The sequence below is a fragment of the Emydura macquarii genome, unplaced genomic scaffold (genome assembly GCF_026122565.2).
Source record: "Emydura macquarii macquarii isolate MOO-44397 ecotype Brisbane River unplaced genomic scaffold, CSIRO-AGI_Emac_v2 contig_746, whole genome shotgun sequence".
Lineage (NCBI taxonomy): Eukaryota > Metazoa > Chordata > Testudines > Chelidae > Emydura > Emydura macquarii.
Window position 1 is genome coordinate 1494275 of NW_027130883.1, and position 20461 is coordinate 1514735.

At 50.6% G+C, this 20461-nt stretch overlaps 1 protein-coding gene across 2 annotated transcripts in view; it reads left to right on the forward strand.

The window, feature by feature from the left end:
* The first annotated feature begins 14491 nt into the window (after positions 1-14491).
* CADM3 (cell adhesion molecule 3) overlaps positions 14492-20461 on the forward strand; it is a 72330-nt gene continuing 66360 nt past the window's right edge. For both annotated transcript variants that reach the window (XM_067542939.1, XM_067542940.1), the window contains exon 1: positions 14492-14594. In XM_067542939.1, coding sequence (XP_067399040.1) covers positions 14519-14594 — 76 coding nt within the window. In that variant the 5' untranslated portion in view covers positions 14492-14518. The remainder of the gene's footprint in view (positions 14595-20461) is intronic.

Sequence of the window (20461 nt, forward strand, 5' to 3'; positions counted from 1 at the left end):
GAAGGTCATTTCCATCCCCCATCACATTTGTTGGCATATCAGTGACTGCGCTGACACACTGTGAAATCCTCCACTCACAGAGGGAAACAAACAAAAGTGAATAGAACTGCCCATTCCAGGTTTTGTGTAGACCAGTGCTTGTCAGAATGTGTAGAATCACTGTCCAGGTAACAAGTTTTAGGAGCTCTTTTGGAGGGAGGGGGGGGGTTGCCCTGCTGCTCTGCACATAGTGCTGGCACACAAACGTTGTAGTCTTGGGGGCATAAGTGAAGGGCTCCAGCACCATCCAGGTTGTTATTATAATGTTTAGATCATTCTCAACTTGGTACAGATTCAGAGACTCCTCATCCTCCCCGCCTCATTTAACCAGCCGCCCTGGATCAGCTTTCCCACTTGCTTTCCAATTCTGAATTCCTCGACTGGCCACCACCTTGTCTCCCTCAGCATTGCTCACTTGTCCCTTCTTCCTCACCTACTACCCAGTCCTATCATGACTTCTGCTCAGTCGACATCCATGACTCGTCCTCTGCACTAAGCTCCCTCCTTCCTGCCTTCTCTCCCTCTCCTCCAGTCTCTCTCCATTCCACATTTCCCACCGCCCTCGACTCCTTTGACCCTCTCTCCCATTGGAAAGTTGACCCAACCAACCTGGAGCCCTGGCTTATTCCTTTCTCCACTGCCTGCATCTGCTCTCATGCAGCTGGGTGTCTCACCCGGATCCAGCACCAGGATCCCACTGTTCAGTGAAATTTATAATAAAGGAAAGTTTAAGTTTGGATAAAAATGTAAAACCCTAATGACTGCTTTGCAGCCTGTATGGCAGTGGCAAATGGAGTTTTATACTGGGGCAGGGAAGCACTGGTATGTTTGCTTCTGGTTTCCTTGCGCTGTGATGAGGGACTTTGAAAAGTCACTGGCGGTCAAGGTGATCAGTAGACTCCTTTCACTTGTCAAATCATTGACATGGAAGGATTCTTCCAGACCCGCAAATGTTGATATTAGCTTCGCCCCTGATTTCAGTTCTTTCTCTGTCTGTGAAACATCTGCGACCTGCCCTGATTCCTTCCAACACGTTCCTTACTTGGACTTGCTGCAGGGTTTGGACAAATCATTTTCTGACCATGGACTCCTCACAGACAGTTCACACTGACTGTTCCAGATCCAGTTTTTGTTTTGTGCAGTTGGCCACCTGAGTCACATGGATTTTGTTCAAGTTTTCTGATTGGATGACTGAAACTTTTTAAACTGGAGAATGGTGAATGGGAGTAATGCACTTTCTGGCACAAATTTTCACCCAGATCATCATTTGTTACAAGGTCGGGATTATGGAACACGATTGTGAAGAGCCAATGGTGTCCAATCACCCATCAGTATGGTAACCTCACAGGCTGAGTCTGGCTGGGTTCCATAGATGAGGACGTGTATGTTTCCACCATCATTAGTTACAGCAAGAATTTCTTCAGCAGCATAGAAAAATCTCCTACCCAACAGTTTACTAGCCCAGAGCTGCAAATCTAAAATGTCACCTTTACATAAAACAAACCATTTAACTAACAGCTTATTTCACTCCCTAAAACTTCTGGGTGATGCTCCAGTTCCCAGAGAAGAGTTGGAGGAGTTTTCCAAAGTTGATATTTCCCTCCCTGTGACTACAGGCTTTTGCAATCTGCTCTGACTTTTTTTTTTTTAAACATCCTCAGGAGTTTGCTCTTTTACATTTGTAATTTTTTTGTTAATTCTCATGCCAACTCTTCAAGGAAGGTTTTCAGTTTGATTGGCATAATATATTATCTTGTTTGTAGCTACTTTAAATGTATTGTTTTGACACCACACTTCTATTTCTATTTAATACATAATTCATTGTGGAAAATTATGGTCTTTTACAGAAATAAAACCAACTGCAGTAATTTCTTACACTTTGACTTTCAAAAGCTTTCTAAAAACAAAACCCAAGGAAATTTGCCAACAAAACGCCATTACAGTTGTTGTGATGGGGTATACAGTGTTCTGGTACCCTAGGTAGGGTCCCAAACCCCTGCAGCCCTCTGTCCCAGTAGTGTCCCTAGAAGAGGGACGTACCTTCTTAGTCAGCTCAGAGGGACCCTGCCGGCCAGCAGATAATTAGAGGCAGCTGAGACTCTTAGAATATGTCTACACTGCAATTAGACACCCGCAGCTGGCCCGTGACAGCTGACTCAGGCTCATAGGCGAAGGGGCCATTTAGTTGTTGTGTAGATATGCTCGGGATGCAGTCCAAGCTCTGGAACCATCCCACCTCACTGGGTCCTACACCCCCTGTACTGGGGTAGGACCTTCAAAGGGTCCTAGAGCAATTAAACTGCTGTGTAGATGTACTCTTAGACTATGTTTCTGCTACAGACCCTAGAAGGAGTTTTTCTGCCAGGCCAAGTCTATGCTATGTTGCTACCGTGGCATAGCTGCGGCACTGCAGCTATGGCACTGGAACGCTGTCTAGGTCAGTATAACCACATTGCCATCGGTAATGCCATCACACCCCTGAGCAGCCTAACTATGACACTGCTGTCACTTACACTGGCTGTCGGCTGTCATTGTCAATTTCACAGCTGGGCTGCTGCTCCAAATCGGGCTGCCGCCTGTGCTTCCCACTGGGAGCCCTGCTGCCCTGGGGGGTCTTGGCTCTCTGCTCCCAGCTGCCCCCTTCTCCCTCCCCCTCCATCCCTGCTTCAGCTCTGCACACCAGGAACAAGGCTGCTCCCAGCTGGGAGTCATGACAAACCCGGGCGGCTGGGATACTGTTCCCAGGGGATGCAAGGGCCCAGGGGACAGGTGAGCTCCTGGCTGGGAGGTGCCAGCAGCTGAGTGCCTTGGCTCTCAGCCCCCCACACTGCCTTTCTTCAGTTGGTGGAAGTGCTTCTGGGGAAGATGCACACCTCCGACAGAAAGAGGGCAACATGGACATCAGAACATTGCAGTAATTACCTCAGTGGTTGCAAGTCAACCTCACATAGGTCAGCTTAGGTTTGTAGTGTAGATGTGCCCTCAGAAGATGTGTGTGACATGATGTGCACGAAGGGAACCAGGAAAGCACGGAGTAAACCACTATGGCTAAATGACAGGTTACAGAAGCTATTCCAACCAATAGAAATCCTTCAAAATTTAGAAATCTGACCCTGGTGAAGCCAATAACAGAAGCATAAGTTACAGCAGATGATATGCAAGAGGGAAATTAAAAGGGCTGAAATGGATTTTGAAAAGCCAATAGCTAAAGGTTTAAAAACAAGAGATTCTTTAAGTACATCAGAAGCAAAATGTCTGTAAAAGAAACAGGTGTTAAAGGGAGCAATTAAGGAAGATAAGGACATTGGTGAGAAGCTAAATGATTTCTTTGCATCAGTGTTCACCACACAGGATTTTGGGGGAAATACCTACCCCAGTCCTGCTCTTTTCTGGTAATAAAGAGAGGCACTATCAGAGATTGAGGTGACAGAAGAACAGGTACTGAAACAAACTGAGGATTTAAAATTCAGTCTGTTGCCAGATCCAAATGTTCCCTCCAAGAGTTTTAAAGGATCTTAGGTATGAAGTAGTTCAGCTGCTAACAAATGTTTGCAATCTCATTAAAAACAGCAACTGTACCAGAAGATTGGAAGGTAGCACATGTTGTACCTATATTTATAAAAGGTTCTATGTGTGATTTGGGGAATTATAGACCAGGAAGTCTTACATCTGTACCTGCAATTTGGTTGATATGATCATAAGAAATTAAATAAAACACCTGGAAGATCATAATATGAGAGAGTCTAAGCAGCACAGCTTCTGCAAAGAAAATTTGAGCCTCACTAATCTCTTAGAATGTCCTGAGTGTAACATAAAGTAATAGAAAAATGAGAACTGATTGACATAATTTAGACTTTCCAAAGGCCTTTGACCACGTCTCTTGCAACAGATTACTAAAGAAACTAAGGAATTATGGGCTGAGAGGTAAAATATTGTCATGGACTGCAAACTTGCTAGAAGATAGAGGATAAGATTAAATGGTCAGTTTTCACCTTGGTGAAAAGTTAGCAGCAGGGGCTCAAGGGTGAAGTTTTGTAACAGCCTTCCCAGGGGAGCAGTGCAGGCAAAATAACCTAACTGGCTTCAAGACTGAGCTTGGTAAGTTTATGAAGGGGACGGTATGATAAGACGGCCTACAATGATATGTAGCCCATCTGTGACTGCTAGTAGCAATCAACAATGGCCAGTGATGGGACACTAGATGGGGAGGGCTCTGAGTTACTACAGAGAATTGTTTCCTAGGTATCTGCTTTGTGGGTCTTGCCCACATGTTCAAGATCTAACTGATCACCAGATTTGGGGTCGAGAGGGAATTTTCCCCTGGCTTAGATTGTCAGAGACTCTGGGGTTTTTTCACCTTCCTCTGCAGCACGGGACACAGGTCATTTGCAGGTTTAATCTAGTGTAATGGTGGATTCTCTGTAAGTTTTTAAACCATGATTTGAGGGCTTCAGTAACTCAGCCAGAGGTTAGAGGTCTATTACAGGAGTGGGTGGGTGAGGTTTTGTGGTCTGCGATGTGCAGGAGGTCAGACAAGAGGATCACGATGGTCCCTTCTGATTTTAATGTCTGAGTCCGAGAGTCCATACTAGTCCTTGTATTGTTTAATATATTCATTAATTATTTGGAATGTGGGTTAAGTAGTGAAGAGGTAAAATTTGCAGATGATACAAAGTCATTTAGGTTAGTCAAGACCTGAAGGGCCCATGAGAACTTCAGAAGTACATAATGAAGCTGGGTGAATGGGCAATAGGGTGACAAATGATGTTCAGTGTCAATAAATGCAAACCAATGCCCATTGCAGGGGAAAATTTAAACCTCTTACACCTTATAAGGTTCTAAATTAACTGTATCAACTGAGCAAAGGGACCTGGCTGTCATTCTGAACAGCTCAATGAAAACATCTACTCAAGCTGCAGCTGTGGCCAAAAGAGTAAACAAGATGTTAGAATGCATAAGGAATGGGATAGAGAATGGTACATAAAATATGGTAATGGCAGTATTTAAATCAGTGGTGCAGCCTCATCTGGAATAACATGCAGTGCTGGTCACCCCGACTTAAAAAGGGCTTTGTAATATCTGAGGGGGTTCAGATAAGAGTGGCGTGAATGATCAGGAGCCTGGAAAAAGCCTCATATGAAGAGAGACTGAACAGATTGGAATTGTTGCCTTAAAGAGGAGATGAACAAGAGGGGACATGAGAAAATAATATGCAATACTGACTAGCCCCTGGTCTCATAACACAAGAACAAGGGGACATTCAGTGGCATCAGAAGGTAGCAAATTCAAAACTGATCAAAGGAAATACCTTTTCGTACACTGTGATTAAACTGTGGAACTCATTGTCACAGGAAATCCTTGAGGCCAAGAACTTTAAAAGATTCAAATAGAGATTGGACATGTCTGTGGATAAGAGAGATATCCAGAGTTACAATTGCTATTGCTAACAGGACAATAGGATTTTTGCCCTTCTGCTTGGCTCAAGCCAATCTCTGACAATTGGGGTGTTTCCACACTGCATCTGGAGTGAGCCTCCCAGCTCAGGTCAACAGACTTGTGTTAGTGGGACTCATGCTAAAAACAGCTGTGTAGATGTTGTGGCTCGGGTTGGAGCGCCAGCTCTCAAGCTGGGGGCGGGGACCAGAAGGGTCTTGAGAGCTTGAACTTTAGCCCAAGTCACAACGTCTACACAGCTATTTTTAGCACGCTAGCATGAGCTCTGCTGCCACAAATCTGTAGACCCCGTGTCAGTGTGAAAAGGGATCAAATTATTAATTTGCCAGGTGCCAGTGAGATTCTAAAGCTGAAGTCTAACAAACGAGGTTTGCCAAGATACAAGAAAATCCAACAGGATATAACCCCTTTTATTGAATCAAGGGAGTGTTAGCTTACTAGTTCTGATGCTGGGTTCTTTTCAGGTCAACTTTTAACTTGAACAGTGTTTCTCAAATCAGGACACTTGCTTATTCTTAACCAACCAACAATTCATTAATTCATCCAGAATCACATGAATATATAATCAACAGTTCAGCACTCAAATGTAGACACAACCAAGTGTGCACACTACACGCACTATAGAGTCTTGCAAGCAATTATCACAGACTGGAGTGGGGGTCAGAAGTTATATCAAGGAAAAATGCAAATTACCAAGATTTCTTATTACGTGATCAGCAATTCTCAATTCTTTAGTACCTAGTACATTTAACACACTTCCACGGGTGCACATGTCTTTAAGCCCTGGTCTACACTTACCTGGAGATTCGGCGGCAGTCAACGGGAGTTATGCAAACTACGCAGAGTAGCTTGCGTAACTCCCGTTGACTGCCATGCTTCCCTTCTGCGTGCCATATCCACTGCACTGCGCCGACGGGAACGCAGTGCTATGCTACTTGAGGGGGTGGTTTTACTCAGTTGACTTCCTGATCGACTGACAGCTCAATCGATCCAGAAAGATCGATCTGGCGGTGATGACTTTGCCACTGTCAGTATAGACATACCCTCAGGCACTTTGAAGGGTGTGGTTACTTCTCTTTAACTAGATTGGTCAAAAAGAGACAAGTTTAGAGTATTAAAAGCAGTTGCTTAAAACAATTCTTTTCAGTCTTTCTGAGGCCAATTTGCTTGAACTTAATAAGGAGTTAAAATCTAAAGTATAGTTACTTGAGGTCTCATTAGGGAGTGTAGATTCAGCAAGATAACCTCCAGTTATTTATATTAAAGAATAGAAGGGGAATACAATCTTTGAAATGAAATCTCACTTCTTCTTATCCTCTTAACCCTGGGATGGGGGAGAGTCCTTTCCAAGTGACTGGTCCAGGCTTCGGTGGCACTTTTGCATTTTCTTGTGTTAAGTTCAGTCAACTCTCATGAGTACCTCGTGACCTCAGTTTTATATGACCTAGTTTCAAGATTCGTTGGAGGTGGCCACCCTCTGATTCCTACTGGACAAGTGCCAAGTGGGTGCCCAAATTTCCGCTCTTAGTGTCTCTGCTGCTTCCATTGGTACCCAGGAGATGGCTCAGGAGTATAATGAATTTCTTTAATCTTTTTCCTATCGGAGGCTTTTAAAGTTTGATTCATTTCAAGCATTGTATTTCATTATTAGCTCCTGCTGCCAGTTGGGATCCTCCTTGCCTTTTTAAGCCATTTTTCTTAAAATCCCAAAGTTATACCCTGATTTATATCCTTTAACATTTCTCCTTCCTTGTGCGAGGCAATTCCTATTACTTCGAGAGTGCGACAATTATTTACGACAACTAACAACATCCTTATAATCTTCTACATTTGGAGGACATACTCCATATGCTTAGATTATATATACGCATTTCACATTATTTAGGATTTACAACAGAACAAGAGACATTTTCCACATATAGAAGGATGTAGATCTGACTCAAAGGCAAACAAACGTGCAGATTCTAATTTGGGGTGACAGACAGATTATTCATGGTATATTTGATTTACAAGGAAACAATGTATAGTTTATAATTTGGGGTGAAAACATTATGGCTTGGATTTCTTGGAGTTCTTTTTATTTAGGTTGGGAGGGAGAAAGAAGTTTATACATATGCAAATGATAAGAGTTTCTTCCCCAGGTGATTAACAAAACCCGCATTTAGCCATTTTAGTTTCTATAGTAGGGGAGGGGAACGTCCAGCCTTGGCTGATCTGTGGGCCTTAGACAAAGTGTCTGACATGATGTGAACCATTTTCTGATTGTCTTCATATTTGGATCCTATTTTGGGATCAGCAGAGGTGGAGAGCTTTTCTAATTTTTGAGAGCCAGAAGGAATCATTAGTTATTAAACATTTGAGGCATCATCTGTTCCATATGTCTCTTACACCCGGGTACCTTAGGTACATCTACACTGCAAAAAAACCCTGCAGCAGTGAGTCTCGGAGCCTGGGTCTACAGACTTGGGCCTGTGGGGCTCACGCTGCAGCCCTAAAAATAGCAGTGTAGATGTTTTCGCTCAGGCTGGAACTCTGGCTCTGAGACCCCCTTCCCCACCACATCAGGTTTCAGCGCCTGAGCAGGAACATCTACACTGCTATTTTTAAAGCCATCGCGTGACTCTCTCGAGCCTGAGTCACTAGACCCGGCCTCTGAGACTCACTGTGGCAGCTTTCCTTTTGCAGTGTATACATACCCGTACAACCCAGGATGAGATTTAACGTGGGGGCAGATTACCCCATAGCTGCCTACTCTACGGGCCTTACACCTTCCTCTGTAGCACCTGGTCATGACCACTGTCAGAGATGGGAGACTGGCAAGATGGACCTCAGGTCTGACCCAGTCTGGCAAAGCCTATGTTCCTAAAGTGATGGAGTGACACACGTGCAAAGCTGGTGTAAGTAGAAGAATCAGGCTCCTAGTCTCTATTTTGGGACTGTTGCACCCTAAATCATGTAGCTGAGATTAGAGGCCCTGATTCTCCATTGCACAGCCTCCTGTGTAGTCATTCACACCAGTGGAAAGGGTGTAAAACACAGTGCGGTCAGAATTGCTTTTGTAAAGGATGACACAAGGTGGAGACCCCTAGAGTACAGGGCGAAGGCCGGTGACCCTCACTGCCCAACAAGCTGAGTCTGCTTTGTAGCTGTATGGGAAACAAGACTTGGAGAGAGCAGAATAAAGCAGCTTCCCACGGTGTCTGGCTTTGCTGAACTCAGGGTGGAACATCGGGACTTCCCTTTCTCAGGCACTGGTGCGAGAGCGCGTCTCTGCATCAGCGCCTGGGGATTTGCCTGGGGTAGGGACAGCACGATTTCTGTGCTGTGGGGGAGGCTGTGTGCTGGAGGCTCCTGGGCTATTTATTGTTGTTTGTTATGTTCTTTCCCCAGCGATAGCAGATGCTTTCAGGCTGAATCACAGGCGTTTGTTGTGGTGGGCTCTGCCTCAGCATCTGCTGAGTTCTAAAGATCCATCCCTACCTGCTGCCTCCAGAGGCAACCTGTCCCTTGCAGGCTGCGTCGGTGCCTGAAAGCCGCAGCGCCCCAGTGACTGACAGGGGGCGCTACTTCTACAAGTACAGGTGCCGCGTGGCCACAGGCCGGGCCGTGTCCCTTTCGTGGTGCAAAAGCATCCCTGCAAGGGCTAAGGGGAAGCAGCTCTCGCAATGGGCAGGATGATGGAGCTAAGCCGTCTCCTCAGCAGTCTGCAGGGGTGAGAGGGAACCTGGCCTGGCTGAGGGTGGGGTGGGAGATGTGGCCGGGCCACGCTGGGGCTAAATGCTCCAAAATGGAGTAACTAACCCAAAGAGAAAACCCGTGGTTGGCACGGCTTCCCTCCTCATCTCTGAGACACAACCTCGCACAACCCACCACTGAGTGACCCCACCTCTGGTGAACCACCCTGAGAGAGACAGCCCTTCACAGAGACCCCACCTCCCATATACCCATAGGAGAGAGGAGGGGCAGTGCTGGGCGAGGGTTGTGGGGGCTGTAGTGGTCAACCGTTACATAGAAGCCAGGGTGGCATGGTATGGCACTGCCACCCTCGCTTCTGCATTGCTGCTGGGGAGCGGCTGCTGGCCAGGCGCCCTGCCCTGAAGGCAGCGCCAGCAGCAGCAGCAGCGGAGAAGTAAGGGTGGCATATCAAGCATGCGGGAAGGGGTGGGGGCATGGAAATAACAACAAACGGGGGGAGGGAGGGTGCAAGAAGAGAGACAGGAAGGAACATGCATAACGGGGGGGACCACAGACGGGACAAGGGGCGCATTCATAGGGGAGGGGAGATGTGGGACTTGGTATGGGGAGGGAGGTCACAGACCGGGGGCAGGGGACATGCACAGGGGAGGGGGATCACCGATAGAGGAAGGGGGGCATGGTTAGGAGAATGTGGGGGCATGGACGAGGGGCAAAGAGCCCCGGACAGAGGGAATGTGGGCAAGGAAGGAGCCCCAGACAGTCAGGCACTATGTGAGGAAAGGACTAGCCCACGGTGGAGCGGTAACATGCAGCCCGGTGCAGGGCACTGCACGTCATGGGGGTGACACAGGGACCAGGGGCCACAGCCAAGTTGGGAGTGCAAGCGACGCTGCTGTGAGCAGCACAGGGAGGGGCCAGCAGATGCCGTGAGGGGTCCGGTCCCGCCGCCCTGGCTGTCCAAGGGCTGCTAGCGGCGGGCTCGCCAGGCACTGAGCCAAGCTGTGCGGTGGGCAGTGTGAGGGGCTGACCTCGAGCCGCAGGTCCAGAGCCCAGGACCCTTCCTGTGAAGAGGCAGCAAGGGCCCAGAGCCCTCATGCTCCTCCAGGCCCTGTGCATGGGCAGGGGAGCCTCAGTACTCCTGTTTGTGTGCCCACAAGGTCTATAGCGCAGCCCAGCCAATTTCCTGTCTAGCCCACCTCAGCTCCCACCCTGGGAGGAGGCTGGTGCCACCCTTGGGAGAAAGAGACCCCCCCTCACATAGACCTGATGTATTAATTTACATGGAATATAGGGGCCAAAGGTGTTGGATAGTGACTGGCTCATGTTAACATTAAACAGGGTTAACCAAAGTTTGGGGTTTCCTATCCAGAGATCTCAACCTGCATAGTCACAGGGCAAGCACCCCATTAAACATCCTTTTAACCTTTTAGTGAAGATTCAGAAAAGAAGGGAAAAGCATTTGAAATGTAAATTATTAAGCAAGGCTTTTATTGTGACGGCATCCCTTTTTCCCTCTAGCTGGAGAGAGTTTTTTTATGAGGAAAAAAGCCACTTGTCTGACAGTTGCTTAGATGGTATTATAGATGATAATAACTGTTCTTTTTGTGGCAAAGAGAAGAAGTTAGTTGAGATGGGCCGGAGATGTCATTGTTTTTATTAAAGGCCACTCCTGCTTCCTCGAAGACAAAACAAAAACAAACCAACACAAGGGGAAGGGAAAAGAACAGCAAATAGAAAATGCAGCTTCTGTCTCTGGTTCAGATTCTTACTGGCAACCTCACTGCTGGAGAAACACTGGCCCTGCACATCAGCCACTCCAAAACCCGGCAAATTTGTACCATCATCAGCCTGTTTAGGTCATTGCTTTTAGCCCCCTCTTTCAGGTCACACACAGGCTTACAGCAGTGCTGTAAAATATACAGTCCTGACCAGCTAAGCCCCACTCGCATTAGACGGAAGGAGAAAGATGGGGAAGAAAATAGGACATACTGCAAGAGAGCAAGAGGAGTGGAAGCAGTCTCACATCCCAGGTGGTCCTTGGGATTCAGACAGAGCTGATGGAGGTGGTGGTGAGCCCCTCTCTCTGGCCTGTCTGATCAGGACAACTCTCAGGATCAGGATGATGAAGGCCCAGGTCAGAGAAGACAGTGGGAGTAGCAGCCATGATGATAAAACTCACTACAGTGGTTGTTGGCAAACAGCTGCTGCTGCTGCTAATTTTTCCCCAAAGTCTTTTCTTTTTAAAAATCCCCAAAGGGAGCGTTGGGACAGAGCAGTCCATTCTATCATTATTTTGTCCACCAACAGGCCTCATTTCCAACACACCAGTTTTGGTCCATTGATTTCCAGTCCTCCACTCCTTTTGTTTAGGCATGAGTAGTATCTATGGGATTTTTTTCTTTGAACTAAATCAGTCCTTCTGTCTCACATCGGCACCTTTTCCATCAACAGTTACTATTACAGGTTATTGGGACGTTTTAGGAACTTTTATTCACTTTTTACAGTTGAGCTCACAATTAAGGTAAATTTGTAGGCCCAATTACCACAACAGACCTCATCTGCCATCCCCCTCTATGAGAGAGACATCCTCCCAGTTACCCCACGCCCTGTACCCCTTGCATGAGACACCCACTTCCAGAGACCCCACCTCCCCTCCCCTTCTGAGACACACTGCCTCCGAGACCCCATCTCCCAAGACCCACCCCAACACACAGACGTCCACCTCACAGACTCCTCATCCCACACTGTGCTGACCAAGAGAGACGTCTCTACTACTGGAGCCACCCAAATCATGGAGCAACCTTGACCCACTGAGACACCTGCCTCACAGCCACCTCTGCCTCACAGACACACATCCCATGAACAACCTGATCACCAGAGCCATCTTATCTACTAGGGACACCCCTAGTCACAAAGAAATGGACGCACCGAGAATCCTACTTCAGGGATTCCCAAACTCATTGACACCCAGACTTCCAGAAATTCCCCATCCTACTGCGACTCTGATCAACAGAGACATATCACCTCCCAGATACACACCGACTAATTGATACCTTGACCCACGAAGATAGTGGCCTCACAGACACCCTGTCTCAGAGATATCCTGACCCACAGCATAATCCTGCCTCCCGGAGCTGCCCCAATCCACAAAGACCCTGAGCCTCAGGGACCTCAACTCACGAAGACACCCACGCCCGCAGAGAACCAGCCTTACAGAGATACCCTGACCCAGCAAGATACCCCAACCCAGAAACATCCTACCTCACAGAGACCCCCTGGCCTAGACAGATCTTGCTTCATAGAGATGTCCCAAGTCACAGCAACCCCCACCCCAAAATGATACCTTGATCTATGAGACCTCTCATCCCAGGCTTTCTAGGCTATGCTACATCACTTTGTCATGCTCAGTTACATTTGCTCCCCCACAGAGGACTGAGATGCATCTGGCAGCTCCACACACCAGGGTTTCATCCAGTTCTCCATGGTGCTAAGGGACCTCCCAAACAGACAGGGTGTTTGGAGCTCAAGAAGGACTGAGTCTTACTCTGGCTTCATTCCTTTGTGTTTGAATGTGGGTGGAGCAGCCTGAAAAAGTGGAGAGAATTGGGCTGTCAACAATGAGGGCATCAGGAGCAGACCTCCCAGCTCCAACCTCAACTGCCTGGGAGAGGGTCTCCTCTCTGCACCTTGCCCATATCTGTGTGGAAAATGCCCAGCCCTCCCCATGCTATTGCACTGCACATCTTTGGATGGTTCATCAGCCAGGACTCAGCCAGCAATCACTGGCCAGCCAAGATTCATGTAGTATGGAAAGACAAGGAGAGGAGTGGCTAGCCAGGGGTGGTTCCTGGGGCTAAGAGTGGGGGAGGGAGAAGGCAAGATGGTCCCACTGGCTTCCCTCAGAGCAATGGGGCGCCCACCGTCTCCAACTAAAACTGCTCCATTGCAGCTGCTGAGCGGCACAGCACTCCCTTTGACAAAGAACCAGCTCCTCCATACACGATCCTATTACAGGAAGGCTGCTATAGCCCCTGTCTCCAGAGACCCTATGTCACTGCTACAGCCTGCCCCAGAGACCCCTCCTCACCAATGCATCCCTGCTAGGGCTGCCCCACCGAGACCCCTGCTCACCAATTCATCCCTGCTACAGCCTGCCCCACCCAGACCCCTGCTCACCAATGCATCCCTGCCACAGCCTGCCCCAGAGACCCCTCCTCACCAATGCATCCCTGCTAGGGCTGCCCCACCGAGACCCCTGCTCACCAATACATCCCTGCTACAGCCTGCCCCACCCAGACCCCTGCTCACCACTACATCCCTGCCACAGCCTGCCCCACCGAGACCCCTCCTCACCACTACATCCCTGCTACAACCTGCCCCACCGAGACCCCTCCTCACCACTACATCCCTGCTACAACCTGCCCCACCGAGACCCCGCCTCCCCGGCCTCAGACATCACTGACAGCACCCGCGGGGAAATGGATTTGATCACTTCGCTTTACCCCCCTCCCCCGGTTTAAACCATCCTAGACAAAGCCTGGGGCAGGCACAATTAAGCCCTGGAAGGGGAGGGGGCGGATCTTCTCCCCGCTAGCTGAGCGGCGAGGCCGAGTCTGTTCTGGAAGCGGGTGTGGCTTGTTTTGGTTTGGGGCTGGCGGCTGCTGCGTTTTCCTAGCCGCGATACAAAGCGTCTGGGGGAGACGCAGCAGCCACGCACCCACCCACCCAGCCAGCCGCCCGCGGTCTGCAGGGAAGCGAGCAGCGGGCTGTGCGTGTGCGCCCGCCCCTCCCTGGGGAAAGGCCGGTCCCCGCGGCCTCCCAGCAGCGCCTCTAGCCACAAGAGGCGGCGGGCAGGTGCCAGCAGCGCCCCGCCCGCGCCCAAAGGCTGCATTGCCCCGGCCCGTGCGCAGGGCGCTGCTGGTTCGCGGCCCCGGCCCGGCTCGCGCCCCCCCCGCAGCAGCAGCAGCAGCAGCAGCCCTGAGCTCCGCGGGGACCGGAGCATGCGGACCGCACCAAGTCTCCCGCAATGGGGGGGGGAAGCACTGCGGGCGGGGGGGAGCGGAGAGAGCCTGTTACAAGGGGGCGGAGGAAGGGGGGGGGGGAAGCGTCGGGAAGGATGCTCCCCTCCCCCTGCACTCGCAGCCCGAATGGTCCGTTCCTCCTGCGCTATTTAATCCCCCCGCTGCCGCCGCGGCGCTGGCTTCAGTCAATAACCGCCGCGCGTGGCCGGTCGGTGCTGGTCGGAGCGGCACGCGCGGGCGCTTCCCGCGGGGCTGAGTCTTGGAGGACCCCCCCCCCCCTTCGCTCCCCTCCCCCCCCCGCAGCCACCATGCTGCCGCCGGCTCTGAGCCTGCTGCTGCTCCTCGGCTGCCTGGCGGCGGGCAGCGGGACCCTGGCGCAGGACGGTGAGTGGCGGGACGCGGGTGTCCGGGGAGGGATGGATGGATGCATGCGGGGGGGGGGAGCCCGGTTCTCCTGCCTGCAAACGCCCGGTCGCTGCATGGACAGCGCCGGAGCCGGGCCGGGAGCCGCCGCCGCCTCCTGCCTGGCAGCTGGGCGCGTCTCGCCCGCCCCCTCCCCCCCCCCGCCTCGGCTGCGCTGGCTCGGTTCGGCCCTGGGCCCGCCCCGTTGGGCCGGAGCCGCCGCGCCCCTCGGGAGCAGCCAGGGGCGGGCGAGGAGCCCCCCTCGGTCCGGCGCGGCTCGGCGCGGCGCTGGCCGGTGCATGCCGCTATGTAGGTCAGCCCGGCTCCCCGGGCGGCAGGTGCCCCAGCCGGAGTCCGCCTGCCCTGCCCTGCCCAGGCGCCGTGCCGGGCTCGGCTTGGGGAGAGCCGGGGCCCTGCAGAGAGCCGGTTCCCAGCCTGCCGGGGCTCTGGGCGCTTGCCCGGGAAAGGAGGAGGAGGGGGGGGGGGGCTGCGCTCGGGCACGGGGGAGCGGACGGGCCAGGCGATCGCCCCCCGGGGACGGGTCCCCCGGGCACGGCCGTGCAGCGGCGGTTCCAAGCTGCGCCTCCAGCCGGCGGGCGGCTCTGCAGCCTGCCTGCAACGCAGCAGGGAGCAGCTGGGCGCGGTGAGAAAGGGCGGGGCGGGGCCCTTTTCCCGGCAGAATGGAGCAGGCGGTGCCCCCCCTTCTCCCGGTGTCCCCCTGACTCCATCCAGCCTGGGGCAGCTGGCATCAACATCCTCCCTTCCGCCCCCCCTTTTCAGCAGACAGGTATGGATTGCAGCGGTCCTGGGGCAGCCTGCATCGCCTCATCCCTGGAGTGGTCCGGAGAGCTCCTATCCAGCTGGCTCTCCTGCAGCCAGGACCAGTAGCCGCCCCCCCGATAGATTTCCCCATGGTTCCCACGGTGTGACTATGCTATGGGGGAGCCGAGGGTTGGGGGGCCGAGTTAGGGAGCCTGGAGCCCTGTCACTGCATCCCAGATTGGCCATGCCACCATCTCGGTGGGCCTGTGCTCTTGCAGCTAAGGGGAGGCGGGTGCCATAGGTGACCGCAGTCCAGCCAAGGCTGTGATGTGCTGCATTTCAAAGCAAGGCTTCGGTGCTAGAGTTGAAGCTGAGATGGGATTATAGTTCCAGGAGCACTTTGGAGAGCTTTGTTTAACGTTATCAGGCTTGCTGCCTGTCTTCCCATCTTTGCCTATTTACCTTCCTAGCTGGCTTTCCATTTGTGTCTCTGTTAGTCCATCTGCCTTTCCCGTTCGGCTAGTACATACAGTGCTGCAATTAGCTGGGTTTAAAGTGTTCCGAAGATAGCAGAAGGCTGCAGCAGGGTTTGGAGAAGACAGACCAATTCCACCAGCTCCTCCCAGAGAAACCTGTTCATGTTTGTATGTCTCTTATTGTCCAAGTATCTGTCAAATCCCTCTGGCACTCGGTATACAGATCGCTTGTTACGCAGAAAGCGGCTCTGTAGCCTCATAACCCTTGAGACAAAGGGTGTTTACTCATTTTATATCTAACAACCGTAGGCAGAGCAATGCATGCCAAAACGACCTTTAATGAAGTACCACAATGCAAACATATTTTTATAAGGATTTGTAAAGGCAATGCATTGCTTTTCTTAACTATTTTTGCTGCAAAATGAAATGCTGGTTGAATCTCAGTAGCCAGGCTTGGAACTTGTGGCCTGAAATGACCGTGAGACCATTGGTGTCATGTCAGTGACACCCTCTCTTTATATTTGTCTTTAAAGCATTATATAGGCACCTATGGGGCTGTATACAAACCGAAACTCATCAACAGCAGGAAGTAACTCTGGAACTGGAGGGGAAGGACTAGCAGTGCTAAGACCATGGGTTTCACAGATTCAAAACCAGAAAGGACTCTTACCATTATCTACTCTGACCCCCTATATAACAGAGACTGGAGTTTTCTCCCAGTAATTCCTGAATATAGCCCAACAGCTTGTAGCAGAATGAAAGCATGAGGTGACTGATGGGTGTGAGGTAGAAGAGCATTGCATGTACTCATCCCCCATATGCGTCTGGAAATGCCATGTTCGGGCCAGGCAGGCTTTTCATGCTGGCTTCTGCAACCATAGCCATGTGTTTTACCCAATTAGGTCTTGAATGAGCTTCTCCTCGGTGTGCATTGCAAGTGCTAATGGTGGAAGGGAGTTCTCATAGCACTTCCTCATCGCCCGAGTTCATGGCGCAGGAAGTAGAACTGAAAATACTAGGGTAAAATAGCCTTGAGGTGGGTACAATGGATGAAATATTGTAGCATGTGGGAAAGTTTCTCATCCTTTCCACATGCTGCAATATTTCATCCATTGTGCTGGGAAGTATCCAGGTTGGGACATAAACTGGAGCCGCTTGGATCCCAAAGCGGGCGCAGCCCTGACTGTTGAGTTATAGGAGAAGCTCTGCTAGCCCTTTAGAGCCGGAGAGTTTCTATCCTCTTCCCCACCTGGTACTGGAGGGTGAGTCTGTTGCTGGAGGCAGGGTGTCATGTGGCCACACCCATTCAAAAGCCCCAGATGCAGGCACTCTCTCCATGCAGTCTAGGTGGTGCTGTAGTTGGTGATGAGGCGTGTGGGGCTGTAGTGCCTCTGGCATCATGAAGTCCCAAAGGGGAGCCACCTGGGTCTGGCTGCTGCCATGTCGCCCTTGATCGTTGGTTAAAATGACCAGGCTAAATACTTCCTAATGCCATGGATTCCAAGGCCAGGAGGGACCTTTGTGATCATCTAGTCTGACCTTCTGTATGATGCTGGCCAGAGAACATCCCTAAAATAATTCCTAGAGCAGATTTTTTTTTATTTTTTTTTAAACTCAACCCTTGGTAAAGTGGCCCAAATGGTTAATCACCCTCACCGGTTTTTTAACATTGTCAGATTCTGGTCAATGAATTGACCGTGCCAGTGAGCGTGGACACACTTGTGACTGATTCCCAAGTGCTCTCCACAATGCTTTTGTTATGGGTGGAGAGTGGGTGGGCTGAAGTTCTCTGCGTAGCCCCAAGGCATGGCGAGCAGGGCTGCCCAGCTCATGGGCCCCAATCCTGATGAAGAGTAGGAAGAACGGTAAGAAGATTCTGACCCTTTGCTGGGATACCAGCAAGGCTGATGCTGGCTGGAAAAACGTGAAACCAAAAAAATGGGTCTGAGCCAGCCTGGAGCACTGTCTACTCCCACTCTGAATGCAGAGAAACACTGGCTGAGAAATACTGCCCCCTCAGGAAAATGTTCTGTACTGTCCACCAGTCAATGAGGTGGGCTCATGAAAATGTCTTTCACCGTTGGTTCTTCTAAACCCTCATCCATGGGTGCCCCAACTTCTGAATGTGTCCCTGGCGCACCAAAGCAGGGTAAGTTAAGGTGCAAGTATAAAATTCCCCTGCTGTCTCCTCCTCTTGGGAAGTGGTTGCATGGTATCCCCCAGCACCTTGAACATTGTAAGGAGACAGGAGGTGGGGTTTGACAGGGGTCGACTGTCCAGGGAGCAGAAGTGCTGAACTCTGGGAAAAGTTTTGGTACTTCACCGTAATAGCTGCTTGTGTGCATGCGTGTACGCACTTAGACAATTGATGTGCTGTGCAGATTTTGGTGGTGGTGGGCTGGGAGTGTGTGGTGGGGGAGAGGATTATTCCTGGGGGGTGGGGGAAGGAGGGCAGATTCTTATAGGCACAGAGAGAGAGTGGTTTCAGGAGCAAAACTTTTTTTTTTTTTTAATTTGGAAGGAAAAAAGTGCATTAGCTATGTGGGAAACCCCTAAACACTAAAACGGTCTCCTCCCCGTGGGAAATGGCTACATCATGTCCCACGGCACCTCACCATCTTCAATAGCTCTATGTGCTCTTATCCCCATTGTACAAATGGAGGACTGACAGTCTGGGGCTAAGTGACTTGCCCGAGGTTCCACAAGCAGTCTGTGGCAGAGCAGGGACTTGAAGTAAGGCCTCTCAAGTCCTAGGGTAGTGCTGCAACCCACTGGGCCATCCTTCCTTTCTCAGCACAGCAGAAAATGTTCTCACCTACGCCCGTCCTACAGTCTCCTAACTGTGAGCCCTAAGGGCCATTGCTCTAGAGACAGGTAGATTCACCAAGTACCTGGCCCTCATGGTCCGCTAGGAGCACTGCATGCCGAGCCAAAGCACTGTTATGGTAGGAGATTTCCCTGTCCTAGGTAAGTGCCACATGTGTCCAACCAGCGTCCAGTGAATGAGATTGTCCCGTCACAGGATACCGAAATAACTATTAGTGTTTCTGGGAGGGAGCAGTGTCTAGTGGTTAGAGCTCCGCCCTGGGAGTTAGGAGCTCTGGTCGCCATTGCACCACAAGGTGTATTGAGTGACCTTGGGCTAGTCAGGGTCCTCTCTGTCTTTTAATTTATCCATCTCCTAAACGGTGATGATAATGACGGGTCTTGCTTGGAGGTTGCGTTTGTTAATGTTGATATAAACCCTTGAGCCCCACCTAAGGAAATCTGTAGCGGCATGTTCAGTAATGCTATGATCAGCTGGGCACATGGGTTTGCCACCATCTGCTGCCTCAGTCCATGGTCTCTGTGTGCTTTTGGCTGGCAGGTACTGAGCGGACCTGATGCACTGTAACTGTCCTATGAAAATGACCACAGGATCTTTGCAATAGCTATTTTTCTTCCATAGGATGCACTTGTACCATAGCGAGGCTGTGCAGCAGCTGTCACAGGAGCAGAGTGCTAAGTGTAGTCCCTCAGCCCCATAGTCATTTCTTAGCCCCTCTTTGCAAGACTGTGAGCTCCATGTCCTCGAGCTGGAGAAACCATTGCACTTGTGTTGGGATGCGCATTGTACTTTTTGCAGATACTTCTTAGGCTTGGGTAGAGGCACATCCGCATACTTGTGCTAAAGCAACTACGGCGTTCACACCATCACTAAGCATATACTACAAACCTTGTTTAGTGCCAGCCCATGTCCTTGTCACCTTACGTTGGCTGGGGAAGTTGTGACAGCCCTGGTGAACTGATTCCACCACAGGCATGAGAGAGGAGGAGGAGGAGACTGAAGTGCAACCTTTGTGAATCACTTGAAACAAAATTAAAAGTAATAAAAAATTAAAACCACTCCAATAGATTCAGATAGGCCCGTTTCCACCAGGGAGCCATTCTATTGCAGGAACTCTAACCAAGAGGTAATGCAGCTATGGTTGCTTTTTTGCATTATTAGAGAATAACAAACACAATAAAACAGGGAAGCTGTTTACTAAATGGTAGGCAGAGCAAGCTGAGAATCGGGATTGCTGAAACCGACGACTCAGCTATCTGGCAAAAGGCATTAGGATCAATGAGAAACACTGGCTTGAAAACAATAACAGAGATCAGGGTATACAGAGCCTCCCAGCCACGTACTCAGACAGTGAGGGGAAGTGCTGGCGCTGCAAAGGCAGGGCTGAAACTTTTTCAGGTTTTGGAATAACGCGCGTTACCCGACTCAAAGGGTGGCTTGTGTTGGGGAATGTGGAGGGCACGTTTGCAAATGAGCCAAAGGAAGAACTTGACCATTCCAGTGACTAATGAGTCCCTGCCAGGCCCTTGCACCTTTCCAGACTCCTTCCCATCAGAAGGTGTGAGGAGAGATGCTGTGGCTGTCTAGACACAGAATGCCTGGGAAAGGCAACTCCCTCCTTGTTCCTCTGCCCTGGTGCCCATGTCTGTGCAGCCTGGGTGGGAAAGTTACTCCTTTCCCGCTGGCCCGAGTGAAAGGCGTCTCTGCCCTCATTTTAGCACACATCACTCTTCACCAAGATGAAGGCAGACAGCCCGGAGCACCACCACCAGCCAGGGCACTGT